Consider the following 27,761-nt stretch of genomic DNA (forward strand, 5'->3'; position numbering starts at 1 on the left):
GAAACACTGAAGACAAGTGGCTTCTGGGGTACAGATGCCAATTTACTCACTTAAGCAGATACACGGCTGAGGACAGTGATCCATCACTTCATTTTCTTTGGGCTGTCACACTGAAGAGTAGTGGACTGTTGTGTACAAATTACACCCACAACGTTCAACACTATTTGACTGATCACTGTACCCAGCCATGTGTTGGCCCTGGAGAGTAAATTGGTTGTGAGCTGTACTAGGGTTGTGTCCTAGGTCCCTAGGCTAATAGGCAAGGCACGTCAGCATACACCAACTTCCATACCTACACAAACAGTTACTCATCTTGTATCTTACATGGCCAATCCCCAATCTTCAGGAGGATGGGCCATGCAGGAATATGCCCTGGACTCACCCCCTTGTGGCTGCTGTGCTCCCCTCAAACACCCATCAAGCTCCAGGTAGCCACTGCCAGAATGTGGGCCATTAGGGGGGGTCAGGTTCCAATGTGGGTCCCACCCACGTTGGGAGGACAGCCCCAGCTGGGCCACCTCGATCTTCCAGGCCCAGCGTCTCAGATCCTCCCACCTCTTCCGACAGTGGACGCTTTGCCAGCTATGAATCCCCCAGGCCCCACACCTTCTGGGTGATGGCATGCCAAATCCCCTTCTTCTGATGGATGTTGACCTGTGTGGATGCAAGACACAAATCAAAAGGTTACAAACACAAGTTTTTGCCTAAATGGTTGTGTCACACGCATGTCAGAAACACCAAGCACAAAATTTGGAACCTGTCAACACACCACAAGTGTAAAGCACACATGCTCATGAGTACAGGGACATGACTGTACACTTTTGGAGATATTTGCACACCAATGCGCTACTCTGCTCATGGCCTAAACTGACTAAGCAAACCTACTGACATCAGGTAGGCCAGGCCCAAGCAACATTTACTGTGATGTGAGTCACAATGAAACACCACACACCATTGTGGCTTCTGAAGGGTAAACCCCTGGGGCCTGACTGGACCAACACATTTACACTCTGCAAGATTGACTCACTGCATTCTGTCCCTACAGGCAACTACCCTAGTAAAGACTTCACACTTATACTTGGTGGGCATGGAAAGTCTCTTCCCTGTGAATGTGTGGACATGTGGCCTACCAAATTCAGACAAATGCCAGTTCAGGGTGGGTTTCTGTGGTATGTACCTGTACTACGGAATACACCTTTGACCATATGTGACAAACCTACAGAGATGGCATCCAACATACAAAGGTATGTTTGGTTGAATTCCTGCTATGTAACCAAGCTACAGAGTCACATGTCATGGCCTCCCTGGAATCTACACACTATCTGCACTGCAGGATTGTCAAGTGTGCAATACACCTGTACTGTACAAATATGACTTATGTGAAGGTGACAACAGAGCTGTGGGAGTAAGGGCCCTGTCATGAGTCAAGACACACGTTGAGAATGATGCAAAATGCACATATGGACTAGTTCAGGGTTTTACCTCAGTACCCATTCATAATCTAGTCAATGAACTGAGGCATTGAGGGCACGTTTTGTCACTTTAGCCTCATATTGGCCATAATGCAATATCTGCAGGTCTACATGGAGTGGGCACAGTGCCACAGATGTATGTGACTCTCCCACAGCCTGGAGTATGTCCCATACTGGGAGGTAATTTTGACAGTCACTGATCTCTGCAGGCTGAGTATACAGAACCTACGACACTCACATATCCATCACTTCCACTCATGACAGTACATCATGTGGCCATCATCAATGTGGCTTGTGTGGCAACCTGAAGGGCACAGTGAGTCATGATATGCCTTCCAAACATCAGTTTGATAAGGCCAGGTGTGGGGTGAAATATCTGTGGCACAATACACATTGCTTACAAGGTCCTTAAGTGACTCAAACAAGATGCATACACAGCTCTTGCTGTCATGCACATACATGTTGTCTGACATTTACAACCATCATATCCAAGGAAATGTCTTTGTATGGCAGTAAAGTCTAGATATATGCATCCAACACAAGGAGGACCTGGGGCCTCAAAACACATCACAAAACACAATGTAAATGTCCAAAACATATAGTACTGCTCTCCAATACCTGCATCATGTACATTCCATTGATGCCACACAAACTGCAGTAACAGGCACACAGGGACACATTGCAGACTGTGAGAAAGTAAAGGATGGCATTGAACAGAGTCAATTTTGCCTATGAGATTGGTACCCTCTTCCTCTGGAGAGCCATAGAGCAGACAATACAGGGGAAGGTCCTCATCCACAGGCTTCTCCAGCTCCTCTGGAGAGAAGGCAGGGGCCTTTTCACCTGCTGGCTGAGGCATGATTCCTCTCAGAGGTGGCACACAGCAGCTGAAGTGGTTGAAGTGTTGATGGTAGGAGTGTCAGGAGTCAAGTGAATGATTTTGCAAAACGTGGCTTAAACGTACACCATGTATGCGGTTGGCACGCTGACAGCCACAGCCACTGGCCCATGACCGCCCCAAGCAACAACGTTAGCCTATGACTGTGTACCACCCACCCGCAGTTCCTATTGTCCAGTGGAGTACATCAGGCATCCACCATTTTGGCATTTGTAATTACAGTATATGGCCCTGTTAAATGTGTCACAACAACAATATATGTGTTGGATCATCACAAACATCACAAATCAGTCTTGTTGTATAGGTCCTAGTACACAAGCACCAGTGCAATGTGTTGCTAGGCACAGATGGCATATGACGGCGATGCACTGTCCACTGCCGATGAAGGTATTTTTGGCTGTCAGAAAAGACTGTTAAATTTCAAGGGGCAATTGAGTAGCAGATAGTTGGGTGTTGCGCAAACCCATGTTGTGGAAACATGTCTTGTCATCCATGGGGGCACATTTGACCCTTGTGTAGTTGACAGCTGTGATGTCTACTGGATGGAATGTAGTTCAAGTCTGAAATGCTTTGTCACATGATTTCGTTGGTATATACCATGCATGTTGGTATAGACACAGTGACTAATGCTCCCATTCATGTATTTCCACACATAGGTACCCTGTGTGAGGGAGAATGCGACAAGCTCAATGGTACCATTCATTGCCAGACCTTCAAACAATGGAGGAATGTTACATAATTCAACAGTACAGTTTGAAAAGGAAACAATAGTGGATTTATGCCATCAATTGGAGCCAGATCTGATACCTGAAAACATAAATCCCGCATACATACCACCCACTGTGAGATTCATGGGAGTATTGCACTTCCTGTCCACAGGGTCCTTCTAATATACAGTGGCCATATCTGGTGGTATGCCCCAACCTATGTTCAGTTTTGTGTTGAGATATTTCCTCTCAGCAACGTTGAAAAACATTGACAGCTATATCATGTTCCCCCAAGGTGAGGATTTAGCAAATGTGAAGGCTGAAGTCTATGGTTTGGCCTACCTCCCACATGTGGTTGGGGCCATCAATGGCACACATGTTGCCATGGTGCCACTGTAAGCCACTTGACAAGTTTATTGCAATAGGAAAAACGTCCATTCAATCAACGTGTAAGTTGTCTGTTTATCTGTTCTCTACATCTTAAATGTCTTTGCTCGTTTTCCTGGTTCAGCCCATGGTTCCTTCATAATGGGTAACAGCGCCATACCCCAGCTAACGTCACAACTGCTACCAGAGAGGGCCTGGCTGGTTGGTAAGCCCCATCTGTCCTGATTGTGTGTGAGCAATATCAGGTGCTACAATCATGAAGTAAGTGACTCATTGTTGCACTTATGTCCCATTCTTAATAAGGAGGCTCAGCATATCCAAACTGTCCTTAGTTATTGACGCCACTGAAGAATTCAACTACGCCAGGGGAAGTCCGCTTCAATGGGGCCCATGGAAGAACTTGGCAGGCAGTGGAGCGAGCTTTTGGGCTCCTGAAGGCCAGATTTTGCTTTCTGGACAGGACTGGTGGAGCCCTCCTCTACTCACCCTGGAAAGTGTGTCAGATCACTGTGGCATGCTGCATGCTCCACATTGCCTTGTGGAGGGATATCCGTTACATCCCAGAGGAGGAGGAGCCTGCAGTGCAACTGGGTGAGAATCCTGAAATTCCAATTGAAGATGACAGTGGTGAAGAGAAAGGAGCTGACTTGTGACAACATCTCATTGACAGCTTCTTCTCATGAGTGTAAGTATGTAATGTGATGTGATGAGTTTGACTGTTCAATGTACTGTAGCTGTGAGAATGTGTGGAGTTAACTCTTTGAACTAGTTAGGGAGCTGATACTCAGCCAAAATTGATGACATAGCTTTACTTGATAATGTTGATTTGTTTGTGTCAAATTTATTGCAATGTACTTTGTTTTCCAGATGCTTGCTATGTGACTTGTATCATATGTATGGCTTCATGCTTATATTCCTTGCTCTGTTCTTTTGTCAGGTACCTTCATCATGACATCTTCATGTGGAAATTTCAGAGTTGAAACATTGGCATGTACGTAATGCTGTTCTAACATACAAAATGGACACTGCTTGTTCCAGGGAATGTAGTTCACAGAGTTTGGGTGTAGGAGACCTGTGCCAAGACAGCTTGCACAGTGATAGGATAGACGTTTATAAGACTCCATTGGTCTTGATAATTGTCCTGTGTTAGCCCGAATGCATCATGTGTGTCATCACGTGGTGACAAAATATGTAGTGGTAGGCCACAATCATCTCAGTTACCCTTCACATTGGCTAAACATTCTTTTTTATGACCTGTATGTAGCTGTTGATGTTTTTCATCATTGTAGGCCAAAGTGCCTATACCAAATCACTGACATATGGTTGAGTTATACCACCAGATACATGAGCGCTGGATTATAATGACCCTGTGATCAAAAACTGTTGTACTGCCATCTGTTTCAGTCTTGCATTATATGATTTTGGATTACTTTGGTGCGGTAGGTGGTATGGCTCCAGCTAATGACATCAAGCGCTTTAATGTTTGCCTATTCTACAGGACAGTGTCTGGCAAATCCCTTCCTTCCATGGCCTGTACCTGTAAATATGTTCATTTACTCAGTATGATTCAATCATTTATGTGTTGCAATGGTTCATACATATTGACAGCCTATGTGCTAAACAATGTACTAAAATGACTTCTTTGTCAAGACACTTGTATGTCTGAGTGGAATGGTTGTAATCCTGAGCTGGACACTGTGTACATGGAACATATCCCATCTTGAAAACGTACCTTGGATCATCACCGTATGGTTCACATGGCCTGGCATATCTACATGGCTAAATGTGAAATCAAAAACAGCAGACAATGAGTTAGTGACGGGTGATTTTACTGGGAAGCTACCGTTAACATAAAATATATGTGACATGACTCAACAAAAATTAAAATGTGAAGGGATCAGTCATAGTGAATTAAATCATGTGACGGCCAGCCTGACATGCACACATTAAACTTCTCTAATCTAGCTATCCTAAAACAGCTGGATTAGAGAATGCACAGGCCTCCAGTGCTCTTGTGAGCGCTGAGTGAGGTCACTCCTTCCAATCTTGACGCTGCTTTCATGCAGGTTACCGGCATGAAAACAGGGCCAGGATTTGTTAATTAGTTGTTGTTTCCTGGGTCCCACATACGTTGGAGCTTCCAGGATAGACGAGAGAAGCAGGCCCTGAGGAGGATGTTTCCCTGTAAGTGCCTTTAAAACAAATATTATTATTGAACTAAACACACTATACAATTGGTATCCTCCCAGATGATTACACTACAATTGAGAGTGACCAAACAAAGGTATTTGGACAAGTGCACACTGGGCTGGTGTTTGGAGTTACAGACACAAGGGCTCCTGGGAGTTGCCGTCAGGTCACTCTCTCTACTAAAGACCCTATACAAATTGTATCCTCCCAGATGAGTACACTTAAATTGAGAGTTACCAAACAAGGGTGTTTGGACAAGTGCACAATGGTCTGGTGCTTGGAGTTACAGATACAAGGACTCCTGGGAGTTGTAGTTAGGTCACTCTCTCTACTACACACACTATACAAATGGCATCTTCCCAGGTGAGTATGCTTCAATTGAGAGTTAAGACATAGGGGTAATTGGGCAAGTGAACAATGGGTTGGTAGTTGGAGTTAGGGAAACAGGATCTTTTGGGCTTTGCCATCAGGTCACTGCCTCTACTTACTAACACTTAACAAATGGTATACTCCTAGGTGAGTAAACTTAATTTGAGAGTTCACTAACAGATGTATTGGGACAAGTGGACACTGGGCTGGTGGTTGGAGTTACTGACAGAAGGCCTCCTGGGAGTTGCAGTCAGATCACTCCCTCTACTACACACACTATACAAATGGTATCCTCCCAGGTGAGTACACTTCAATTGAAAGTTAAGACACAGGGGTAATTGGGCAAGTGAACACTGGGCTGGTGGGTGGAGTTAGAGAAACAGGGCCTATCGGCCTTTGCAGTCAGGTCCCTCCCTCTACTTCCCAACACTTGACAAATGGCATACTCCCAGGTGAGTAAACGTAATTTGAGAGTTCACTAACAGATGTATTGGGGGAAGTATACACTGGGATGGTGGTTGCTGTTACTGAAACAAGGCCTCCTGGGAGTTGCAGGCAGGTCACCCTATCTACTACACACACTGTACAAATGGTATCCTCCCACGTGAGTACTCTCCAAATGGGAGTAAACAAACAAGGGTATTTGTACAAGTGCACACTGGGCCGGTGTTTGGAGTTACAGACTCAAGGCCTCTTGGGAGTTGCAGTCAGGTCACTCCCTCTACTCCCCAACACTTGACAAATGTTGGATATTACATTTCTGTATTTAGGCTGCATTTAGGTATGAGCATGCATTTACATTTTGGGACATACCGTGAATCCTGGAATTTGTTTTTAAAAATATTTTGAGATTTACAGGCACCATTTGGACATATGGCATGTGATGGGCTTTGGTAGCTGTGATGTTGGGTCCAAGAATACACGTTGACAGTGTTAAAACTCAGAAACTCTGGGTATTGGAAGTTGGTGAGGTACATGAACAAAACAGTGGCAAAAGCAGAACTGTGAGCATGCATGGTATTGGAGTTTTGTGACAGTGTTTGTGTTGTAACTTACCAGACTCCACTCCCCCTGGTATGGTATTCCTGTCAAGCCCTTAAGATGAAGGATGGTCACGGCCTTCTCCTCCCAGAGAAAGAGTCTTAATGGGGCACTGGGATGGCCATCGCCAGGCTTCTTGGCCTCCAGCTGCTGCCTGTAGACCAGGAAATAGACCTTGCCCCTAAAGTCATTCCACCTCTTCCTGATGTCCTCCTTTGTGCAGAGTGGTGCCGACAGCATTCACTCTGTCATCTATCGTGCCCCACACTACCATTTTCCTAATGAGTGGAGTTTGCTGGACTTGGTCTCCAAACAATTGTGGGTCTACTCTTATGATTTCATCCACCATGACTCACAACTCATCTTCTAAGAAACTGGGATTTTGGAACGTGACATGGTGGACAACTGAAGTGGGTGGCGGGAACTTATTTAACAGGGAATGTGCATTAGGGAATGAATGGACAAAAGTGCGTGCAGTGTGTTCTATGGGATGGTGAAATAAGGGGTGCCTAATTTATGAAACATTTTAAAAACTGTGTTCGGGGTTCTTTGGCTCCTTGTGGAAATGCAAAGGATTGTGGTCTGTGAAGGGGTGTGTTTTATAGTGTGATTTGCAGGTGTGTCCACTGGACCAAAGTCTTAATTAGGCCCTTACTTTGATGTGTTTATTTGTATTCATATTTTAATAAATGATTTTGAATTCTAATATTTCATTATATTTTTGATAATATCCTGTGTGTGTAAATACAATTAATTATGACTATTTTATATTATAATTTGTTTATTTTAAAAAATATATATATATTTGCATTTGTATTTTCTGTTTGTAAGTTATAATTTTGTAATACATTTTTTGTATGTATACTTTTTAATGTAATATTTTTTATTCTTAATGTATATTTTAAAGATAATATAATATGTAATAGTTAAAATATGTAGGCTAACTTATTTTATGACATTGTTATTTGTATATTTTTGTAGTTTACATAGAAAATATGTAAAGCCAATATTTTTGCTTTCAATATGTTTAGGCCCATATTTTTGTCTGTGGTTTTCTGCCATATTACCGCACTCTGACGTCACAGTAATAAACTGAAAGCGGTCTGCTTTCATTTTCTTCTGTGTTTGGGGAGCATATTAATGCCCCATGAGCACCAATCAGGGCAGAAGATGTGTCACTGGAAAGGGGGACAATTCCAGATGTAACTCACTCTAGTGAATCCCTACATAGGGATAGCGCCATGGGAGTGATCTCATCTCAAAGCAGGAATTCACCCAACAGACACCAGAGGGAGCTGCCACTCATAGATGGGCCAGTGCTCCCCAATTTAAGAAAAATATTCTTTCTTCCCCCTGGAGGGGGCAATTGGGAAATTCACCCTGAATCTTCCACCCCAGAGGGAGGGCATAAAGATGTTGAATAGAGTTACAGGGCTACGTCTTTGAGGGATGTTGCAGTCTTGAACCAGATTCTCGAGGACATAAACTTTTGTGTCCCAGATTCATCTTACTAAGTCCATCCAATGACTGGATAGACCAGTGGCATATATTCGTTTCCTTTACAGAGTGAAGAATTATTGTTATTTTCTACTTTATATGAGAAAGCTCATGTCTATATCCTGATTCTCTTTTGGTTATTGAAGATATCAGTACTGCAACAGGAGGACCTTTCAGAAGGGGTAGAGTGTTCCCTCTCTGTAGGCTGCCTGCAATATATCTTATATCTACGAGTGCAACTTAGCACAATTTGAAAGAGATTTTGCCTCCGCATGACATTGTGTTGCAGTAATTTATTTGTAGTGTGGTCCTGAAGAAGGTGTTTCGACTAGTAATTCCTTTCCACACCGAAACATGTGTTGACTGATTTTTGTGAGGACTCCAGCTCATAACAGCGCAGCGGCTGAAAATCAATATTGTTTTTCAGTTGTATGGTCTTTTGTATGTGTAGAAAGGCTGTATTGGGATATGAATGGTAAGAATGAGAGAGAATGTTGATGTATGCAAGTAAAAGTGAGAGAACAGCTGGGGGTTTTGGAATTCATATTTATGTATTCTCTTTTGTCTGTTGTTTTCTACATGTTAATTGTTGTATAGTTTGCCTGTAAATAGTGGCACAAAAAAAAAAGAAAAATATTGAGAAATATTTCATATATATATTTTAGTATCTATGTGATTCATATTTTAGGATGAAATAAGTAAATACATTTGTTTACTTGAATTAATGTGTTTAAGATATTATTGTGTATGCGGAATCAGAACCTATAGCCTCTTTTGAAGCAAAGTCGAAACAATAAAGGCCGCGTGGGACTTCTTTCCTTTATGTGGTTGTTCTTCCGCTTGGTCCCGGACCTACATTTATATTAGGAAGGGGGGCCTTACTTTATGTGGGAGGGCACAAAGCCCACTGGACCCCAATGAAAATAGATTTAAACACAGAAGGAGTGAGGGTGGTACTCCCAGTCATCAGGCAATGTCTCCACACCAAAATAGCCCAACAATCTTCCTGGTAAATCCTGCCAATCTGCCCCCACCTCCCTCTGGGAAATGCCCACTGGACACAATAGATTTTATTTAACAAAATAATAATGTGGGCGGTCTGGCCAAGCATCAGACTGTACCCCCAACTCCATAACTACTCCAAGCAATTTTCTGTTCTCCCTGGGGTGTAGATTTAGGGGTTTACCTCCAGTCTGTGTCTGTTCCTCTTGGGGGTGAGTTGGTCAGACAGCCCACTACACCCAAGAATGTTTTAAAAAACATGAATGGGGTGAAGGACAGCCCACATCGATCCAAACTTCGCACTTCTTAGGCCCAAGCCCCAACAGTCTTCATCTCCAAAGGAAACATTGGAGATTTGCCCCAATATACCCCGCCTGGCAGAAAGCCCACAGGTTGCCAATGATATTGAAAAAAATAGAGTGGGGACAGCCCATCCTAACATAAGGCTGCACCCACAACCCTAAATCCCTGATATTCTTTCTGCCCTCTTTGGGCCTTGAGCATCCCCAAACCAAGAAAGGGGGAATTTGAATTCTCTTTTGCGTCGTTATGATATAAGGGCGGTCAGAGCGGGGTAAAATGTACATTTCCCTAATATTTCTGTGAGGGAAATTCCACAATTTTCAGAGTTCAACAAAGTTTCCATTACCCTGTGCTCCCATGTGTAAACATTTAATGAAATTTTGTTTTGTAGCTTCTGCAGTTTTAAAAATATGATTTTTTTTCTGTAGTACTACTAAAGTAATACAAAATGCAGTTTGTGAATAAGCCTCTTAATATCCCTGTGCCAAAAAATACACATAAAAAAACTTAATAGGAATCTGGCCTTTTTTAATGCAATCTAGTGCCCGTGGGCTAAGTTGGCGGTGTATAAAATGTATACACCACCAACTTGGCCCAAGGGCACTAGATTGCATTAAAAAAAGGCCAGATTCCTATTAAGTTTTTTATGTGTATTTTTTGGCACAGGGATTTTAAGAGGCTTATTCACAAACTGCATTTTGTATTACTTTAGTAGTACTATAGTAGAACTACCAAAGTACCACAAAATGTTATTCACAAACTGGCGAGTACAAATCTCCACTTCCCCTATCTTTCCTTCTTTATAACAATTTTTTTATTAATTTTGTCAATAACAACAGTGGGTTATGCATGCAGCACATGGGATAAAGCTGTTACTACTTTCATCAAAGAATACAGCACAATTATCAAATCACAGGTATAATAGCACCAGATCGCATATTAAGGCCCTCATTATGAAAACAGCGGTCGAAACCGCTGTGTTCATGCTGGCGGTCAAACTACTGACTGCCAGCGCCCCCGGATCCCCGCCGGCCGTATTAGGAACATTTCTCTGAGCCAGCAGGCGGAAACATTGTTTTCGCCCGCTGGCCCAGAGGAATGCCTGGCCGGGACATTGACGGCGGCGCCAATGCCTCTGTGCGGTGGGTGCAGCTGCACCCGTCACGCAGATCACTGCCTGAAAATCGGACAGTGACCTGCGCGATGGGGCACTGCACAGGGGCCCCTTCACTGCCCATGCCAAGCACCCTCCTGAACCCCCAACAAAATCACCAGGGGGGACAGTGGGATCTCTCCCAACCTTGGTACTTTGGTAAACTCGCTCGCTATTTTGGACCAATAATTTTGGATCTGGTCACACACCCAAACCATATGGTAGAAGTTGGCTGGGGCAGCACCACATCAGGGGCAGACAGGTTCAGGTAGAAGATGCTCTTGATAGAGTCTGAGTGGGGAGAGGTAAGCACTATATAAGTAGCAAGTCTGGATCAGGAGTAAGCAAGAGGATATAGTAAGAGTCCTTGGTGCCATTAATGCATCCCTCCAAACATCTTCCTCAAAGGGGCCTATTCAGGCCTCCCACTGAGTCTTGAGATGATTTAGGTCACCCAGGGTATTTATGATCAGCATCCTGTAGATTTGGAAGATCCCTCATTTGCCAAGTGCACCCATAAAGAGTTTGGCTTTTAGAGGGCTGAATTCCGGAAGTGGGTCTGTCTGCGAGATTTGAGTGTGGTTGGTGTGACGTAGCTGTATGTATTTTTAAAATTGCATGCTTGCAAGTGTGTACATGTGCTGTAGTTCTTGAAATGATCTCATGTGTGTCCCTGACCAACTGTCGCCCAATTGTGACAGTCCAATGAGGTTCCATTTCTCGAAGCCCTGTAGTCCCAAAGATTCTCAAAGTCAGGTGCCATGGCAGAAAGGCGTGTGTTATGCAAGTTTATTTGAAAATTGAGTATGACGCAGAGCAGCCCAGTAGGGCTGCCTTGGTGACAGCGACAGTATCCTGAGGGATCGGGTAGCCATATAATATATCTAGGATTCTGGAAATGTCCAGAAGAGACAGCTCCAGACAATAGGCAGGGTCTGACCGGCCTCCATTAAATCAGTTGTGAATCACAAAAAGGTGGGAGGCTTGGTAGTATAGGTCTAAAATGATCGTCCCTAGGCTTCCATTGTGTGGGGCACGCTGGAAGTTTTTAAGGGCGAGTCTGGGTCTAAAGTCTTGCCAAAGGACTTAGGCTGCAATCCTATCTGGGGTTCAGAACCACTCCTGCTGTATGGTAAGTGGAGTACTTTGAAACACAGAGTAATCATGGTAGTATCATCATTTTGTAGAGAGCAATACGGCCCATTACATTTAAAGAAAGAGGCTGCCATTTGGTTTCCTTCATTAGAGGTTCTAGATTTAGATCCAGGTAGGGTCAGGGAGGAGTGTCACTGAGATGCCTAGATATTTGATGCTGAGATGACGGATAGGAATATGTTTGCCAATCAAAGCAGTCCCGGAATGGGGTCAGGGGAAATAACACTGACTTGGAAGAGTGGCCTGAGGCCGCTTCAAAACAGCAAAGGATATGGAGGCAACGGGGACCGGTGGAGACAGGATTGGTTAAATAGAGGGGGACATTTCTGCATATAGAGCAATGCGGTGCTCTGTTCCGCCCCCCTAGTTCCAGTCCTGGATCAGAGGGTTGCTGCGAACCAGGTATGCTAAAGGCTCAATCGCAAGCGCAAAGAGAAGGGGGGATAGGGAACAACCCTGTTGGGTACCCCGCCAGATGGAGAAGGCTTTGGATAGGATTTTATTTGTATCCACACTGTAGGGTTGGAATAGAGGACCTAGACAAGTTTCTGAAACCGGGGTCCCACTCCAGCACGCTTCAACATTGCTCCCAGATAGCCCCAGTCCACCGCATAAAATGTCTTTTCAAAGGTGAAGAAAAGTATTGCTAGGTCTGCCCTGAGATGATGACATTAGGCCAGAGACACATGGAGGCGACTAATGCAATATCTTGTGCTGTGGGTTGGTATAAATCTGCATTGATTAGAATGTATCAATTTAGGCAGGACACACTTGAGCTGAGCTGAGTCGCCAGCATGGTGGCCAAGATCTTGATCTCAGAGTTGAGGAGGGATATAGGATGGTAAGCTGTACAGAAAGTGGTGGCAGGTTGTGTTTTCGGTATCACTACGATGGTAGCTGTGTCTAACTCTGGGAAGGTGCCCATTTGTTCTACTGCCTTGTAGAGGGCCAACCGTTTAGGGACTAGGATTTCTGTCAAGGTAGTATAGTACTCAGTAGGAAAGCAATTAAGGCCGGAAGTTTTCTCTGAGGCCATCCTTGATAAAGCTGTGGTTATTTCTGCTGCTATGAGAGGTTCGTCCAGCATCGGGTCTCTCCCTGAGAGTCAGTGGAGGGATAATTCTGCGAGGAATTGCGCAGATTAATCAACCTCCTCTTTAGGCAGGGTCACTGATAGTTTTCAATAGTATTGGGCAAAGGTTTGCTCCACTTCTGTTGGCATGTGTACTGTATTGCCTTGATTGTCAACAATTTCGTACAAAAGTATCCATCTAGCACATCCTGGAGATCTTTTTTGTATTCTGGATTGCCTCGTAAGTCCGGATGCAAACGCCACAGGGGGATCGCAGGCCTGGGCATGTGCATTTCACGCTCCAGAAGGAGGGGGGCATGGTCTGACAAAAAACGGACCTGGTAGACAACTCGGCGAACAACCAGGGAGCCATCACTGGATAGGAGAAATATATACAGACAGCTGTAAGCCCCATGGGTGGGCGTATAACACGAAAATACTTTAGACGAGGGGTACATTTCTCTCCACACATCTGCAAAGTGGAGATTCTTCGTAACGCTCCGCAATTTGGCAGTCATTTGCGTTTTCGTATTCATCTTCGGGGGTCCCTATCTAGTGCTCCATCTAGGATGCAATTAAAGTCGCCAACCCACAGGATGGGGTATCCCAGTGTAAGATATTAATTCATGTTGGAGCTGATGATAGAACCCCACATCATCAGTGTTAGGGGTGTAAATATTCAACAGAAAGATCTCACGGCTATCTAGTGTGCCGTGCAGAAATACGTATCAACCTTGACCATCTGCTTTTAGGCTTCGTAATATAAAAGGAGTCCCAGGGGCTACCCAAACAGAAACCCCTCTAGCATAGGAGGAATAGGTCACCGAATAAAGCTGCTCCCTCCACTTTTTCTGCACTTTTTGCGCTTCATTCTCAACCAAATGAGTCTCCTGTAGGAGAGCAATATTTACACCAATCCACCTAAGATACATATGTACTCTATAGAGCTTCACAAAGGAGTTTAACCCCCTAACGATCCACGTAACTATGCGTGTCAGGGTACCCGCCATAGTCTAATCCAACCCACACACCCACCACATCTTCGGGTCGCCCCCCCCAACCACATGCAGCCCCCACAACACAATCCCACGGTCCGGCGCATGCGCAACCAGGTAAGTCGATGCCCCCTAAGCAGAAGAATGCCCAGAGTGCTTACAGTGTCAAGTACAGAACTCCAACAAACAAGAACCTGCATAAAATTTTCCCATCCAACCCCGAGTAAACACCTCCCACAACTAGTGTCTGCCCAATCGTATGTGTACCCTGCTATCACTTCTATAGCCCAGAAGTGGGAGGCAATCGCCGTTCCCGCTCGATAGCTAGATTCAGGTCCAGACTGCACTCCGCCACTCCGCCACATGCCAATTGTCCGGCCCGCACACACACTGTACCCACAAGATAACCAACAACAGCAGGGTGGGTTTGCTCAGTTCCATCACTCCGACGCAACCCCCGGAACAATCATCAACCCCGACCCAGCCACTCTGCATCCACAGGCAGCAGTAAAGAGGAGAGAGGAGGGTCAGAGAGAGAAGGAGGATTCAACAGTGGGAAGACCTCAAAGAATCATCCAAAACCAAAGTGCTTGGCTCCAACCACAACCGAAGGGCCAATGAAGTATTCAGGTGTCCTCAGGTCCCATTTCTGGAGACAGTCTGCCCACAACATAGGTGGACCTGGAGCGAGAGGACGCCTCCGACGTGGCAGTTTGAACCAACAGTTTAGCCTCCTCTCGCTCCTGTCTCCAACGTTCAAGACTCAGGGTGCCATCCGAACAAACTCAGGGTGGCTTCCTCGGCCGGCACAGTGGCGTCAGGTGCTTCTGCGGGCTGCAGTATGCACCTCTGCTGTCCCTTTGGGTCTCCTGCCACTCTACCCAACCAGGGAGTCCGGTGTTCCCACCACATCGTTCCGCTCCAACCAGTCCCAAGCTCTTTCAGGAGACTGAAAGAAATGCGAACGGCCTGCATGGAGAACTTTCAACTTGGTGGGATTCAGCAGCATATAAGTATAGCCTAGTTCTTTTAGCTTACGTTTAACACCAGTAAATGATTGTCTCTGGAGCTGCACCATCCTGGTGTAATCAGGAAAAAAACAGATGGTGTGATTTTCAAATGTAGGATCCCCATGTTTGCGCACCTCCTGCAAAATTACATCTCGGTCTCTATAGTTAAGGACCTTGGCTACAATAATTCTTAGAGGGGCTCCCTGCGGCGGCAGCGCCGCTAAGGCCCTGTGCGCACGTTCCACCACAAATACAGCCGACAAGGGGGCATCAGGCAATGTTTTATGGATCCAGTCTTCCAGAAAAGCCTCAACATTCGCCCCATCCACACCTTCGGGAAAGCCCATTATACGGAGGTTACACCACCTCGCCCTACCTTCCGCATCTTCGACCCTCGCTTCCAGTTTGTGCGTTTTAGCTTAAAGGATGGTCACTGAGGCCTTCAGCGTCTCCATCTCAGACTGCAGGCACATCACTTGTTTCTCAGTGGCCACCGAGCGTTCCGCCTCCACTCTTAGATCAGCTCGCAGCAGGTTGACATCAACCGCTATGGCCGCAATCTGAGTTTGCATTGCATGCCGCAAGGACTCAATGGCAGCCAGGATTTGCACCCCGGTGGGTTCCGCTCCCTTCTCCAAAGGGCCTGGGGGATCTTTTTGTAGACTCGCACCCGAACTCTGGGCCGTGTATTGGTCCATCTGAGTTTGCTGCTTTCCCTTATGCGTTCTATCTTTGCCCATGGTATGCACCTGAGTGTACCCTCAAAACCCAGCCCAGCGATGGCACCAGCTGCCACTGTAGGCCCAGTGCAGCGTTGTGAGCCCCAATGTCCGAGGCCGGAGCGCCCCCCACAGGAGGCAAGCAAACCGCACCCCGCCGCTGCCATAACCACCTCAATGGGCCTCCAATCCAGTGGGGAGGCCCAACTCCAGCTCTGCGTCCACTTTCAAAGGAGGGTGGGGGCGGGGGGTGAGCAGGGCGCGGTGCCAAAATCCAATCGACACCTCACCTTGAGGGGTCCCCCAATCAGGATCATTCTCCTCGAAATCGCGCCACTCCACTGCCTCATACGGCCGATTTTTGCCGCATTTCAGATCGCGGCTGCCATCTTGGTGTCAGGCGCTCGTCTCACTCGCTCCCCTGCGGCCCGATTTCGGCATCTGGCTCTGTTTTGTTTTTGCCCCCGCTGCTCTCTGCGTCCTCTCCTCCACTCCAGAAGACTCCAGGACCCAACCGCCTGGTCCGGGGGAACAGAATCATACAGGATTAATGAGCCGGGGTCGGGAGCACTCGTCTAGTGCTGCTGATCGGCCATCTTGCCAGCCACGCCCCTCGTATTTAGTTTTATATAGTTAAAAGTAATTACATATTTGATTCAAAATTATGTTATTAGTACTGTGGCATTTTTTATTTTGTTCACCAACTAAAATAAACAAAATTCATTTATATTTACATTCATTTTTTACATAAAAATATATATATATATATTTTTTTTAGTTAAATAAACTTTACTTTTCCCTACACTTAACCAGAGGCAGACTCCTCAATCAGACAGAGATCGCCATATCGTAACATATAGGGAAAAGTAAAAAAGTTTAACTAAAAAAATAGTAAGAATATTTTAATTTTAAATAATAATGTAAATCATTTTTTTATATATTTTTTTAAATGTAGTTTATTGCATTTTAATAGTCAAGAACAAATAGTATTGCAATTATCATTGTTATACATTTCATTCTGGGCCAGAGAAGTGGCCGCAGCCACACATACATATGAATAATCATAATAAGGGCAACTACAATAGTGAGCTATGTGAATTACACAAGAACGCAGTGACATATATGGCATGCAGATTAAGTAGGAGAAGAACAAAAGATGAAATATGAAACAACTACTCATACCCCAACAATAACGACCAAATGTAGCCCCTGCCTGTGGTAAAGTCAGCACTTATCAGAGCGTCAGAGCCGCCAGCCCTCGCGAGGAACCACAAGAGCCAATCTGTAATGCATAAAGTGAATAGCAGGGGAATGATCAGAGGCAGGAACACATGAGTGCAAGCTCCAGCGCTTATAGCTAGCTTAGGCCGTATCCTCATCTTGGGCTTTAAATTATTCCAGCAGGTCATTCCACACCATAGCTATGGGTTGTTTATATAACCCTTGGTATTCCTCCCTGTATAATGTGTGACTTTCAGCAGAGCCCCAACACCAAACCTTCTCTTGCCATCGTGTCACGAGGTAGGGAGTGGGTGATTTCCAACAGCGTGTAATCTGCTGATTGGCTAGGAGAAGCGATGTCAACAAATCGTGTTTCGGTCTTGGAAGTTTTAGGCCTAGGGTATATTCTAGGCCTAAATAGTGTTCAGCTGTATACCAGTGTTTGGACCCTGTAAGATTCATAAGTGTTTCCCTGATGCTTGCCCAATATGATATTAGTATGGGACAGGACCACAACATATGTATCAAATCTGCATCTCTGAGAGGAATGTGAGGCTGCAGGGACTATTCCATGAAGTTTTGATGGTGTTAAATATCCCATATGTAACAATGAGAAGTAGATAAATTAAAAAGTGTATTCTGGGGTATCAAACAGAGGTATTTTATGAGAAAACTCCACTCCTTATCATGAAAAGCATGATTAAGATCAGTTTCTCATGGGGTCCTCAATGTTATAAGCGAGGTGTATAAATGGTTACGTAGCCTTTCGAAGAGCCATTTGACCAGGTATCTACCTGTGCCTATTTCATGGACTGCCAGAACCAGTGCATCTGTGTCAGGTTCTGAGCCCGTTGGTGACCAATGCGTGTGGCTATGGCGCAGACTATTAGCATGTGTGAGAAAGATGGTACCAGGGAGCTTGTGCAACTCCATGAAATCCCGATGGGGCAGCAGCATTCCATCCCTGAACAAGTCTCCCACTGTGGTAATTCCCATTTTGTCCCAGGGTTGTATTCTGGTTGATGTAAGTGTGCCCAAGGGAGGAAGGTAGGTACCGCGCTGGGACGCTTGGGGCGCACAGAGTGCATGTGTAGTGGAGAATATTCCTATAGTATGTGATAACGTTATTAAGAAATGGGGCTGCGTCACTTCCGGTAGCAGCAATTTATGGCAATCGTCCGAGCGCTGCATGTGGTGATATAAATCAATTTTATGTTTATTTTAAATCTAAAACAAAAGAAAAATGCTACAGCATTACTATTTTTTAATTAATGTTAAAATTAACTTAAATATATTAAACTTAACAAAAAAAATCTGATATTAAAAATAAATTCACATCTAAAGTGTTTTATTATTCATTAATATTTATTAATAATAGAGTACAGAATAAATTACAATTAAAGTTAAACGTTTCATAAATAGTTTATAAATAAATATGTGCTAATTTTAGATTTTATTGTTTTTAATTGAATTATATTTATTTATCTTTTTAACTATTTTAACTTTTTTTAATTTAAATGAATGTTATTTCTCATGACATTTTAATTATAATATTATCTCTATTATTTTCTACAGGAGGGTGCTGCAGTTGCTGGCCATGTGTAGTGCTAGACTTACTGCTGGGTCTTTTTTGGCAGTAGTAACTTACCCTCCTAAATGAGGCTCTACCACCTTTTTCGGGGGGTGTAGAGTTGTAACTTTACACTTTTGAGAAAATGTACACACAGATTTTGTAAATAACGAAAAATAGTAACGTTAGTCAATAGTGTAAGAGTAAATTACACATGTAAATTAGTCAAAAGTGTAATTTACCTTTGTGAAAAGCCCTGTAAAAGATTTTGAACCTGGTGCCACAGTTCCAGAAGTCAGCAGCTCTGGCCATTAGGCCACACCCCCTATGATCTTTTTACAGTGCTTTACAATAACTTATGCAGATTGTGAGTGCATTTGAGAAGAGGTTTCTACTGCCCAGTTTAAAGGTACTCAATTTAGTAATCTTGCAGGGGTGAAAGGCTGATTGGGTCCTGCTGGATTCCATTTTGTCAACAGATGCGTATTTCGTTGGCAAGTGCACAGCTATGCATCCAGAACTGCCTAAATTGTTATAATGCACTGAAAGAACACAAAGCTTCACGTACCCAATTTAATTAGAACTTTAGCAAAGGGAGCTCTTCTGGTCACTGTATTTCTTCCACTACTCCAAAGGTCACACTTCCATAATGAAAAGACACACTTATATTTCTAATTCTGTGCCTTTAATGTGCACAATGGAGTTCAAAAGACAGCTTACAGCAACATTTTCATATGCAAAATTCCACTATCACAAAGGTTCTTCTTCATTGTAAGTAACATAAAGTAGTTTTTTGAAAAATCGAGAACCGTAAACATATAGTTAAGCATATTGCCTGAAACAATATTAACGTCCCTCTCAACGCCTTCCATCAAATCAATTTCGGGAAAGCATAAGAAGGCGCGTAGGCACCAAATTATGCATCAGTATTTCTAAACTACCCTTTCACTTGCAGGAGCCATGAACTTCCCGCAGTCAAAAACAGACGGAGAAGTTTAGACGGTTAGCACAACGTCACCTGTTTTCCTGATATAAACAGGTGTTAATTGTAGTTACTCAGCTGAAAAGAAATCTATCCATGACGCAGCCTATTGGACGTTATCCTAGCGTGACTCGCGGAACCGGAACATCAACTGATACACAGCACGTGACACTGTGCTGTGGCTAAGAGTCATTCCTCTAATTTTAACTAGCTCCGCCCTGCTCTCCCTGACGTGAATGACGTGAGCACTGCAGGCAGTTTAAGTAGTGTATACCTGTAGTCTCTACTCGGCAGTATTATTAAGTGCAGCCGGATTCTGTGATGTGACGTGTCCCCCTTATCTGCACCGCTCAGCTCTCTTCTCTCACCGGGTGCTTTCCTATTTTCTCATGTTCAAGTGCCTGTGCCCTGCCTTCCTATGTGTCTTCAGTGCCTTGCAGTACCATGCCCATGGTGGAAGCTTTACCGAACAAGACCTGGCACATTACAGGTGAGTCCCTAGACATAGTTGCCCATGGTGTCACTCGCCAGAAAACCTAAGTCCCTGTAGTAAGAAACTAGATGTAGTCACGAGATACACTAATGTATGGGGTTTAACTTGAGCATGTCACATTCTCTGTTCCACACTGGGGAGAAGAACAGTGCCTGCGAGACTCACTGCAACGTTAGTTGTTAGGTGAAGGTCAGAGACACCGGACGCTCCTGGTTACGGGTGTACTGGATCTTGGAAATAAAGCCTTGAAAGACAAAGCAGTCTTTGCTGGTTCCTCACTACAGCCTCCCACTCTAACCTTCCCACCTTGGACGGTACTTAGGAATGTTACTACGGTAGTAGGCATGTTTACTTTTTTTTTCATTGTGTTTTACAGCGCCGTCTCCTCCCCACCACGTTTCAGAGCTTTGTACGTGGTGGATCACAGCATCAGTACTACAATTCTAGCACATTTGACTGTTTGTCCCAATTTATACAGATGAGGACCACCTTTTCCCATAGACAAGTGAGTAAAAAACAAAGGTTACAGGGGTGCTATAGTTAGGTTCACTTTTTACCCACACAAAACCATACAAATTCAGCAGTTATAGTTAGCTCAGGTAACTAACTTGTGCTCTAAGGTCCTATACATCTCAACATCAGTCTGGTATTGATCTGGTAGTTAGTTAAAACATCACTAGTAGCATGTGAGTAGTATCTGAAAGAGGGATGATTTTTCTAGAGCATCCACACAGTCACCTCTGAGAGGCGGATTCTGTAAATCCTATTGGGGAGCCAATTCCATGCATCCTGGGGGTTCCATTATGGAACCCCATTTACTGCCAAACCAGCTCTCTTAGGCTTGCACTACAGTTACAGCTGCTGCCACCTCACAGACGGGGTTCTGCCCTCCTGGGGTCTGGGCAGCCCAGTCCCAGGAAGGCAGAATAAAGCATTTCCTCTGAGAGCAGAGTGTTACACCCTCTCCCTTTGTAAATAGGTGTTACAGGCTGGGGAGGGGTAGCCTCCCCCAGCCTCTGGAAATGCTTTGAAGGGCACAGATGGTGCCCTCTTTGCATAAGCCAGTCTACACCAGTTCAGGGACCTCTTGTCCCCTGCTCTGGCGTGAAACTGGATAAAGGAAATGGGAGTGACCATTCCCCTGTCCATCACCACCCTAGGGGTGGTGCCTAGAGCTCCTCCAGTGTGTCCCAGACTTCAGCCATCTTGCTTTGCAAGGTGTGGGGCACTCTGGAGGGCTCTGAGTGGCCAGTGCCAGCAGGTAACGTCAAAGACTCCTCCTGATAGGTCCATACCTGATAAGGTAGCCAATCCCCCTCTCAGGGCTATTTAGGGTCTCTCCTGTGGGTTCTCTTCAGATTCTGCTTGCAAGTTTCCTTCAGGAATCCTTTGCAACTACTTAATCCTCTGACCTTGGATCAACTGCAGCCTGCTCCAGGAACTGCTGTAACAGCAACAAAGTATCAACAAGGGATACTTTTCCTCTGCAACTTCAGTTCCAGCCAGCAACTGCAACAGTTTCCACAGTGTGCAAGCTCTGAGGACTCTGTGTCTTCACCCTGCACCAGAGGGACTGAAGAAATCTCCAGTGGGGTGACGTAGTCATTCCCCTGCTCAAGCAGGCACCTTCCAAGACGACGACCTGTACCTTTTGGACTCCTATCACAGTGACGTGCGTGCTCCTAAGGACACAGAGGTTGTACCCCATCGACATAGACGGTCCTGCTGACGCAGTTTGGAGGAGGTAAGACCTTGCCAACCCTGAGAGCGACGGTACCCCTGTGTACTGCGTCTTCTTCACCTCCTGAGGTCTCTGTGCAATATTTGCAAAATTCCTTCGTGCACAGCCTGGCCCAGGTCCCCAGCACTCCATCCTGCGACGCTCAACTCGCTGAGTTGTTTTCCAGCGGCGTGGGACCTTCCTTTGTTGTGTTGCACCTCCTTTATCCCCGTGTCCTGGGACTCCTGTGGGTGCTTTCTGGCATCCTGAGGACTCTCTAAAGTGCTGAGAGCCCTCTCTTCCTCCTCACACAGAGTTGAAGTCCCTAGATCCCTCCTGGGTCCTGCCAGCGCTATTTTGATGCAAAACGCACTTGTGTCGTAACCAAGGCTAGTTGGCGACTTCCAACACGAAATCACGTCGTGGGACATCTTTTGCATCACGCAAGAACCCACTGGCATCTTCCTAGGGTGCATTCCTGCAGTCTTCAACTAACCGGATACTCTTCTTTTGCACCCTCTTCTGGGTTGGCAGGGGCTCCTGTCCTTCCTCAAACTTTTTTCGACTTCTGGACTTGGTCCCCTTCTTTTGCAGGTCTTTAGGTCCAGGAATCCAGCAGTTGTTGTTTGCAGACTTGGTTGGTTACTGCAAAATCCCAATCACGAGGTGTAGTGTGTCCTAAGGAAACTTGCAGTACTTTACTCCTGCTTTTCTGGGCTCTGGGGTGGGGTAATTTACTTACCTTTATTGTATTCTTACTGTCCCAGAGATTTTGCACACACTACACTTGTCTAGGGGGGAATTTGTGATTCGCATTCCACTTTCTTAGTATATGGTTTGTGTGGTCCCTAGACCTATTTTCTCCCATTGCATTCTATAGCATTTCCTATTTTTTGCATTGTTCTACGACTATTTACTTGTCTAATTTTGGTGTCTAGTGTATATAATGTGTATAATTCTTACCTCCAGGAGTATTGTCTTTGGTACTGTGTCACCCAAATAAAAACCTTTATTTTTGGTAACACTGAGTATAGTCTTTACTTGTGTATAAGTACTGTATAACTATACGTGGTATTGCATGAGCTTTGCATGTCTTCTAGTTCAGCCTAAGCTGCTTTGCTATAGCTACCTCTATCAGCCTAAGCCGCTAGAACACTAGTGCATTTCACTAGGAATAAGGGATAACTGGACCTGGTATAAGGTGTAGGTACCCAAACCAGGCCAGCCTCCTATAAACACTTTATTTTTTAGGATTACTGTTCGGCAAAGAGGTCTCTATCCTATCTGCAGAATTGGCTACAAGGGGATTTCTGATGGATACAACTACCTGTGGATTCCTCACCTGATGAATACTCCCATGGCGCCAGCATTTGACGGAAATCTTCTTACTAGTCTCTGCACGTCGACGAGGACGTCACTCTAGCCCACGCGACGCCGTCTGACGTCATACAGGCAATAAGAAGTCCTCGCCGACGTGCCGATGACAGTTCCCTTTTTTCCGTGCATTCGAAACGGTTATCTTCGAGGGAGTTACTGTTACCTTCGTGGTTACAGTGTATTGTCTGCTGCGTAGTCTTCTCTGCGGTAACAATGTCTCAGAGGAAGTCGGGTTTCAAGCCCTGTCGAGAGTGTGGGGGCAAGATGTCAGTTACAGATCCTCACTCCGACTGTCTATGGTGTTTGAGCTCCGACCACGACGTCTCGACTTGCGATTCATGTCAACACATGAATCCGAAGGCCCTCAAAGAGCGCGAGGCCAAGTTATTCATGGCAAAGTCAAAGAAGAAGGAGAAACATCATAAGAAGTCTTCTTCGCCAAGGTCTCACCGGCGTCATCGAGACTCCCGGCGCCGTAGAGACTCACGACGTCACTCCAGCAAGGAGTCTCATTCGAGGTCTCCTTCGGCTCGGCGTCGGAGGACTTGGGAGGTCAGCCCCACGGTCACGCCGCATCCATCGACGCCGTTGCCCTCTCCGGCGTCACCGACTTCACCTGGTCAGGCGTCAGTGATTGAGGTGGTGCAGCCTCTTGTGTTTTCTCCGGCGTCGCAGACGTCGAGGCCGGCGTCGGGGTCGCCCTCGATCCAGGCACCCCAGTATCCGGCTTTTCCCACTCCTGGAGCCGATAGTACCGCGTTTCTTAATGCGATGTATACCATCTTTCAGCAGATGGCTCCAGGAGCTGCTCCGGCTGGTCCTTCGGGGCCCTTGGCCTTTTCGTTGGGTGATCCTGCGCCTCTTCGGCCGGCACCCTTTATGCCCTTTCTCCCTTTTGGGAATGTGGGCTCGGCGCCGGTGCCGGCGTCGGTGGCCGCTCCGGTGGCTTCGGATGTTTCGGCCCCGGAGGTTGCCCCTCTGTCGAAGTCAGGATTTTGCCTTGTGACTCCGGTTGGTCCATCGGCTCCAAGACCTCGTCCTCCGGCTCCTGCCTCGGCGCCGAAGCTGCCTGTGGCGCCGGACGCGGCGTCAGATGCTTCTGGAGATCGGCGCCGTTCTTCGACGTCGGCGGAGGCCATGTCGACTCCGCGTATCGAGGAGAGACTTCATTCGAGGAGGCGTGCTCTCCGTCTTTTAGAAGAGCAAGAGTACCAGCGAGTTCTAGAGGAGGGAGAGATTGAGGACTCTGGAGACGGACTGCATGGTCTGGATACAGCCAGTGGGCTGGACACTTCCCCTGAGTGGGACCTTTCATCTCCAGGGGAATATACGGAGGAGGCTGCTTCCTTTCATGCTGTGGTGAGGAAGGCAGCGAGCTTTTTGGACCTGCCTTTGCCGGTGGCAGAGGCAAAGCAGAATTTGCTGACAGAGGTATTGCATCCGGCCTCTGCTGCAGCTGAGCCTCTCTTGCCATTTAATGAGGCTTTGCTGGATCCGGTGTTGGAGGTGTGGAAGAAGCCGGTGTCTTCCTCGGCCGTTCATAGGGCTGTGGCCAGGAGGTATCGAGCTGCACCATCTGACCCTGGCTTTCTCTCTAGACACCCTACGCCGGAGAGCTTGGTGGTGCAAGCCTCCTGTTCCTCAAAGTCAGCGCCTGGTTCCTTCCCGACGGTGCCTGGAGACAGAGACTCCAAGAAACTGGATGCGCAGTCCAAGAAAATATTTTCGTCATGCAGTTTGGCGTTGAAGGCCACCAACGCCACGTGCATTCTGGGGAGGTACATCCAGGCGCTGATGGATGATATTTCGTCTTCATTCACGGAGCTTCCCCAGGGTCTTTTGGATGTGGTCTCGGACGCCCAGGCTGCCGCGACCCAGATTATCCAGTCTGGGCTGGACACGACCGACTCGGTGGCCAGGGCGATGGGCACGGCTGTGGTGGCAAGAAGACAGGCCTGGCTCCGAAACTCAGGGTTCTCTGCGGATGTGCAGTCGACCCTGCTGGACCTCCCGTTTGATGGGGACAGACTGTTTGGAGCCAAGGCAGATTCAGCCTTGGAACGATTTAAGGAGAGCAGAGCCACAGCCAAATCGTTAGGACTGCAAGCTCCTTCTTCCTCTGCCTCTTCTAGAATTTTCAGGAGGTTTCGGGGATTTGGGCGTGGCTCTTATTCCTCTTCCTTTCGGGGGAGGTTCCAGCAACCCGCCTCTTCCCTCCCCTATAGGTCATTTAGAGGGAGGGGGAGGGGTGGGGTCCGTACCAGAGGAGCACCTCAACAGCACTCTGCCTCTTCCTCGTCCTCTGGAGGGGTGCAGCAGGGGAAGCAGCCTTAGGCTTCCACCGTTTCCCACTCACTCCTCTCCTGTAGGGGGAAGATTACAGCGTTTTCTCCACAAGTGGAAGTCTATCACAACGGACACTTGGGTTCTCGGCATTGTGGGAAAAGGCTACGCCCTTCCCTTTCGGGAGTTCCCGCCCCTCATCCCGCCCCGCCCATCTTATTGTTCAGAAGAACACCTCCTGTTGCTAGAACAGGAGGTTCAAGTCCTCCTTTCAAAGGGCGCGGTAGAGTTGGTCCCAGAGCAGGAAAAGGGTCGAGGTTGTTACTCAAGATACTTCCTGATTCCCAAAAAGGATGGTCAGTTGAGACCAATCCTGGATCTGAGGATCTTGAATTGGTTCCTCAAACAGGAAAAGTTCAAGATGCTGACCCTAGCACAGGTGCTTTTGGCGTTGAACAAGGAAGATTGGATGGTGTCTGTCGACTTGCAGGATGCTTACTTTCATATCCCGATACTCAAGTCGCACAGGAAGTATCTCCGGTTTGTGGTAGGGTCGCAGCACTATCAGTTTGCGGTCCTCCCGTTTGGTCTTACTTCAGCACCTCGAGTCTTCACAAAGGTGATGTCAGTGGTTGCGGCGGAGCTCAGAAGGAAGGGGATAGCAGTATTCCCTTACTTGGACGACTGGTTGATCAAAGCCAAGTCCCCGGAGCTTGTGTCGCATCATCTGCAGTCAACAACCCAGTTGTTGTTCGACCTGGGCTTTTCGGTGAACGTGCCCAAATCTCACCTGGAGCCCTCTCAGCGCCTCCTGTTCATAGGGGCAGTACTGGATACAACATTGAGTCGAGCCTTTCCTCCGCCTCAGCGGATTCAAGATATTCAGGAATTGGTTCCAATGTTTCGAAATGGAGCGGTAGTTCCAGTCCTCAAGGTCCTTCGTCTGCTCGGTCTGTTCGCCTCCTGCATTCTGTTGGTCACGCATGCTCGCTGGCACATGAGGGCTCTTCAGTGGTGCCTCCGAAGGCAGTGGTCTCAACACAAGGGAGATTTAGAAGGTACTGTCAAGATCTCCAGAGATGCTGCTGTGGAATTGAAGTGGTGGATTGCGGGCAACAATCTTTCACAGGGGAAGCCGTTCGCGCAGTCGCCACCAGTGGCCACGGTAATAACGGATGCCTCCACCCTAGGATGGGGAGCTCATCTGGGGGATCTGGAGATCAAAGGGCTTTGGTCTCCAGAGGAACAGGTGTTTCATATCAATCTGTTGGAGTTACGGGCTGTACGTTTGGCTCTCATGGCCTTCCTCCCATCCCTTCGTGGTCAGTCGGTACAGATCCTGACGGACAATACTACCACGATGTGGTACATAAACAAACAGGGAGGAGTAGGGTCGTACCTCCTCTGCAGAGAAGCTCTTCGGCTATGGTCCTGGGCAAAGGACCATCAGATTTGCTTGGTGGCAAATCATCTGGCCGGGGTCTTGAATGTACGTGCGGACAGTCTCAGTCGCCAATTCTCGGCAGACCACGAGTGGCGTCTCCATCCAGATCAAGTCTGTTTAATCTTCCAGATGTGGGGGTTTCCTCGGATAGATCTGTTTGCCACTCGGGAGAACGCGCATTGCCCGTTATTCTGCAGCCTCCAGTATCCGATGCAGGGAGCGTTGGGGGACGCGTTTCAGATAACCTGGTGCGACCAGTTGCTTTACGCGTTTCCCCCCATACCCTTGATTCCTCGAGTGTTGAGGAAAATTCGCCAAGACCGGGCCCAAGTCATCTTAATAGCTCCGGATTGGCCAAGGAGGGTATGGTACTCCGACCTTCTCCAACTCTCACTGTGCCCTCCGCTCCGTCTCCCTCTCAGGGCAGACCTCCTCTCGCAGTCGCAGGGGCAGGTTTTACACCCCAACCTCCAGAGTCTGCACCTACATGCTTGGAGATTGAACGGGGCAACCTGAGTTCCTTCTCTCTCCCGCCTGATGTAGTGGATGTTATCTTAGCGGCCAGGCGACACTCCACTAAATCTATCTACGCTAATAGGTGGTCTAAATTTGTTATGTGGTGTGGAGAGAGACAGATTGATCCCTTACATGCTCATCTGTCACATGTTTTGTCTTTTGCACTGTCTCTAGCGCAGAAAGGT

The 27,761-nt window shown here is 46.5% G+C and overlaps 1 protein-coding gene across 2 annotated transcripts in view; it reads left to right on the forward strand.

Annotated features, from left to right (window-relative positions):
• The first annotated feature begins 19,952 nt into the window (after positions 1-19,952).
• The window catches only part of EDEM2 (ER degradation enhancing alpha-mannosidase like protein 2), a 551,481-nt gene continuing 543,672 nt past the window's right edge, over positions 19,953-27,761 (forward strand). For both annotated transcript variants that reach the window (XM_069243891.1, XM_069243892.1), the window contains exon 1: positions 19,953-20,233. In XM_069243891.1, the coding sequence (XP_069099992.1) occupies positions 20,133-20,233 (101 nt within the window). In that variant the 5' untranslated portion in view covers positions 19,953-20,132. The remainder of the gene's footprint in view (positions 20,234-27,761) is intronic.

Source organism: Pleurodeles waltl, chromosome 7 (assembly GCF_031143425.1).
Source record: "Pleurodeles waltl isolate 20211129_DDA chromosome 7, aPleWal1.hap1.20221129, whole genome shotgun sequence".
NCBI classification, from domain to species: domain Eukaryota; kingdom Metazoa; phylum Chordata; class Amphibia; order Caudata; family Salamandridae; genus Pleurodeles; species Pleurodeles waltl.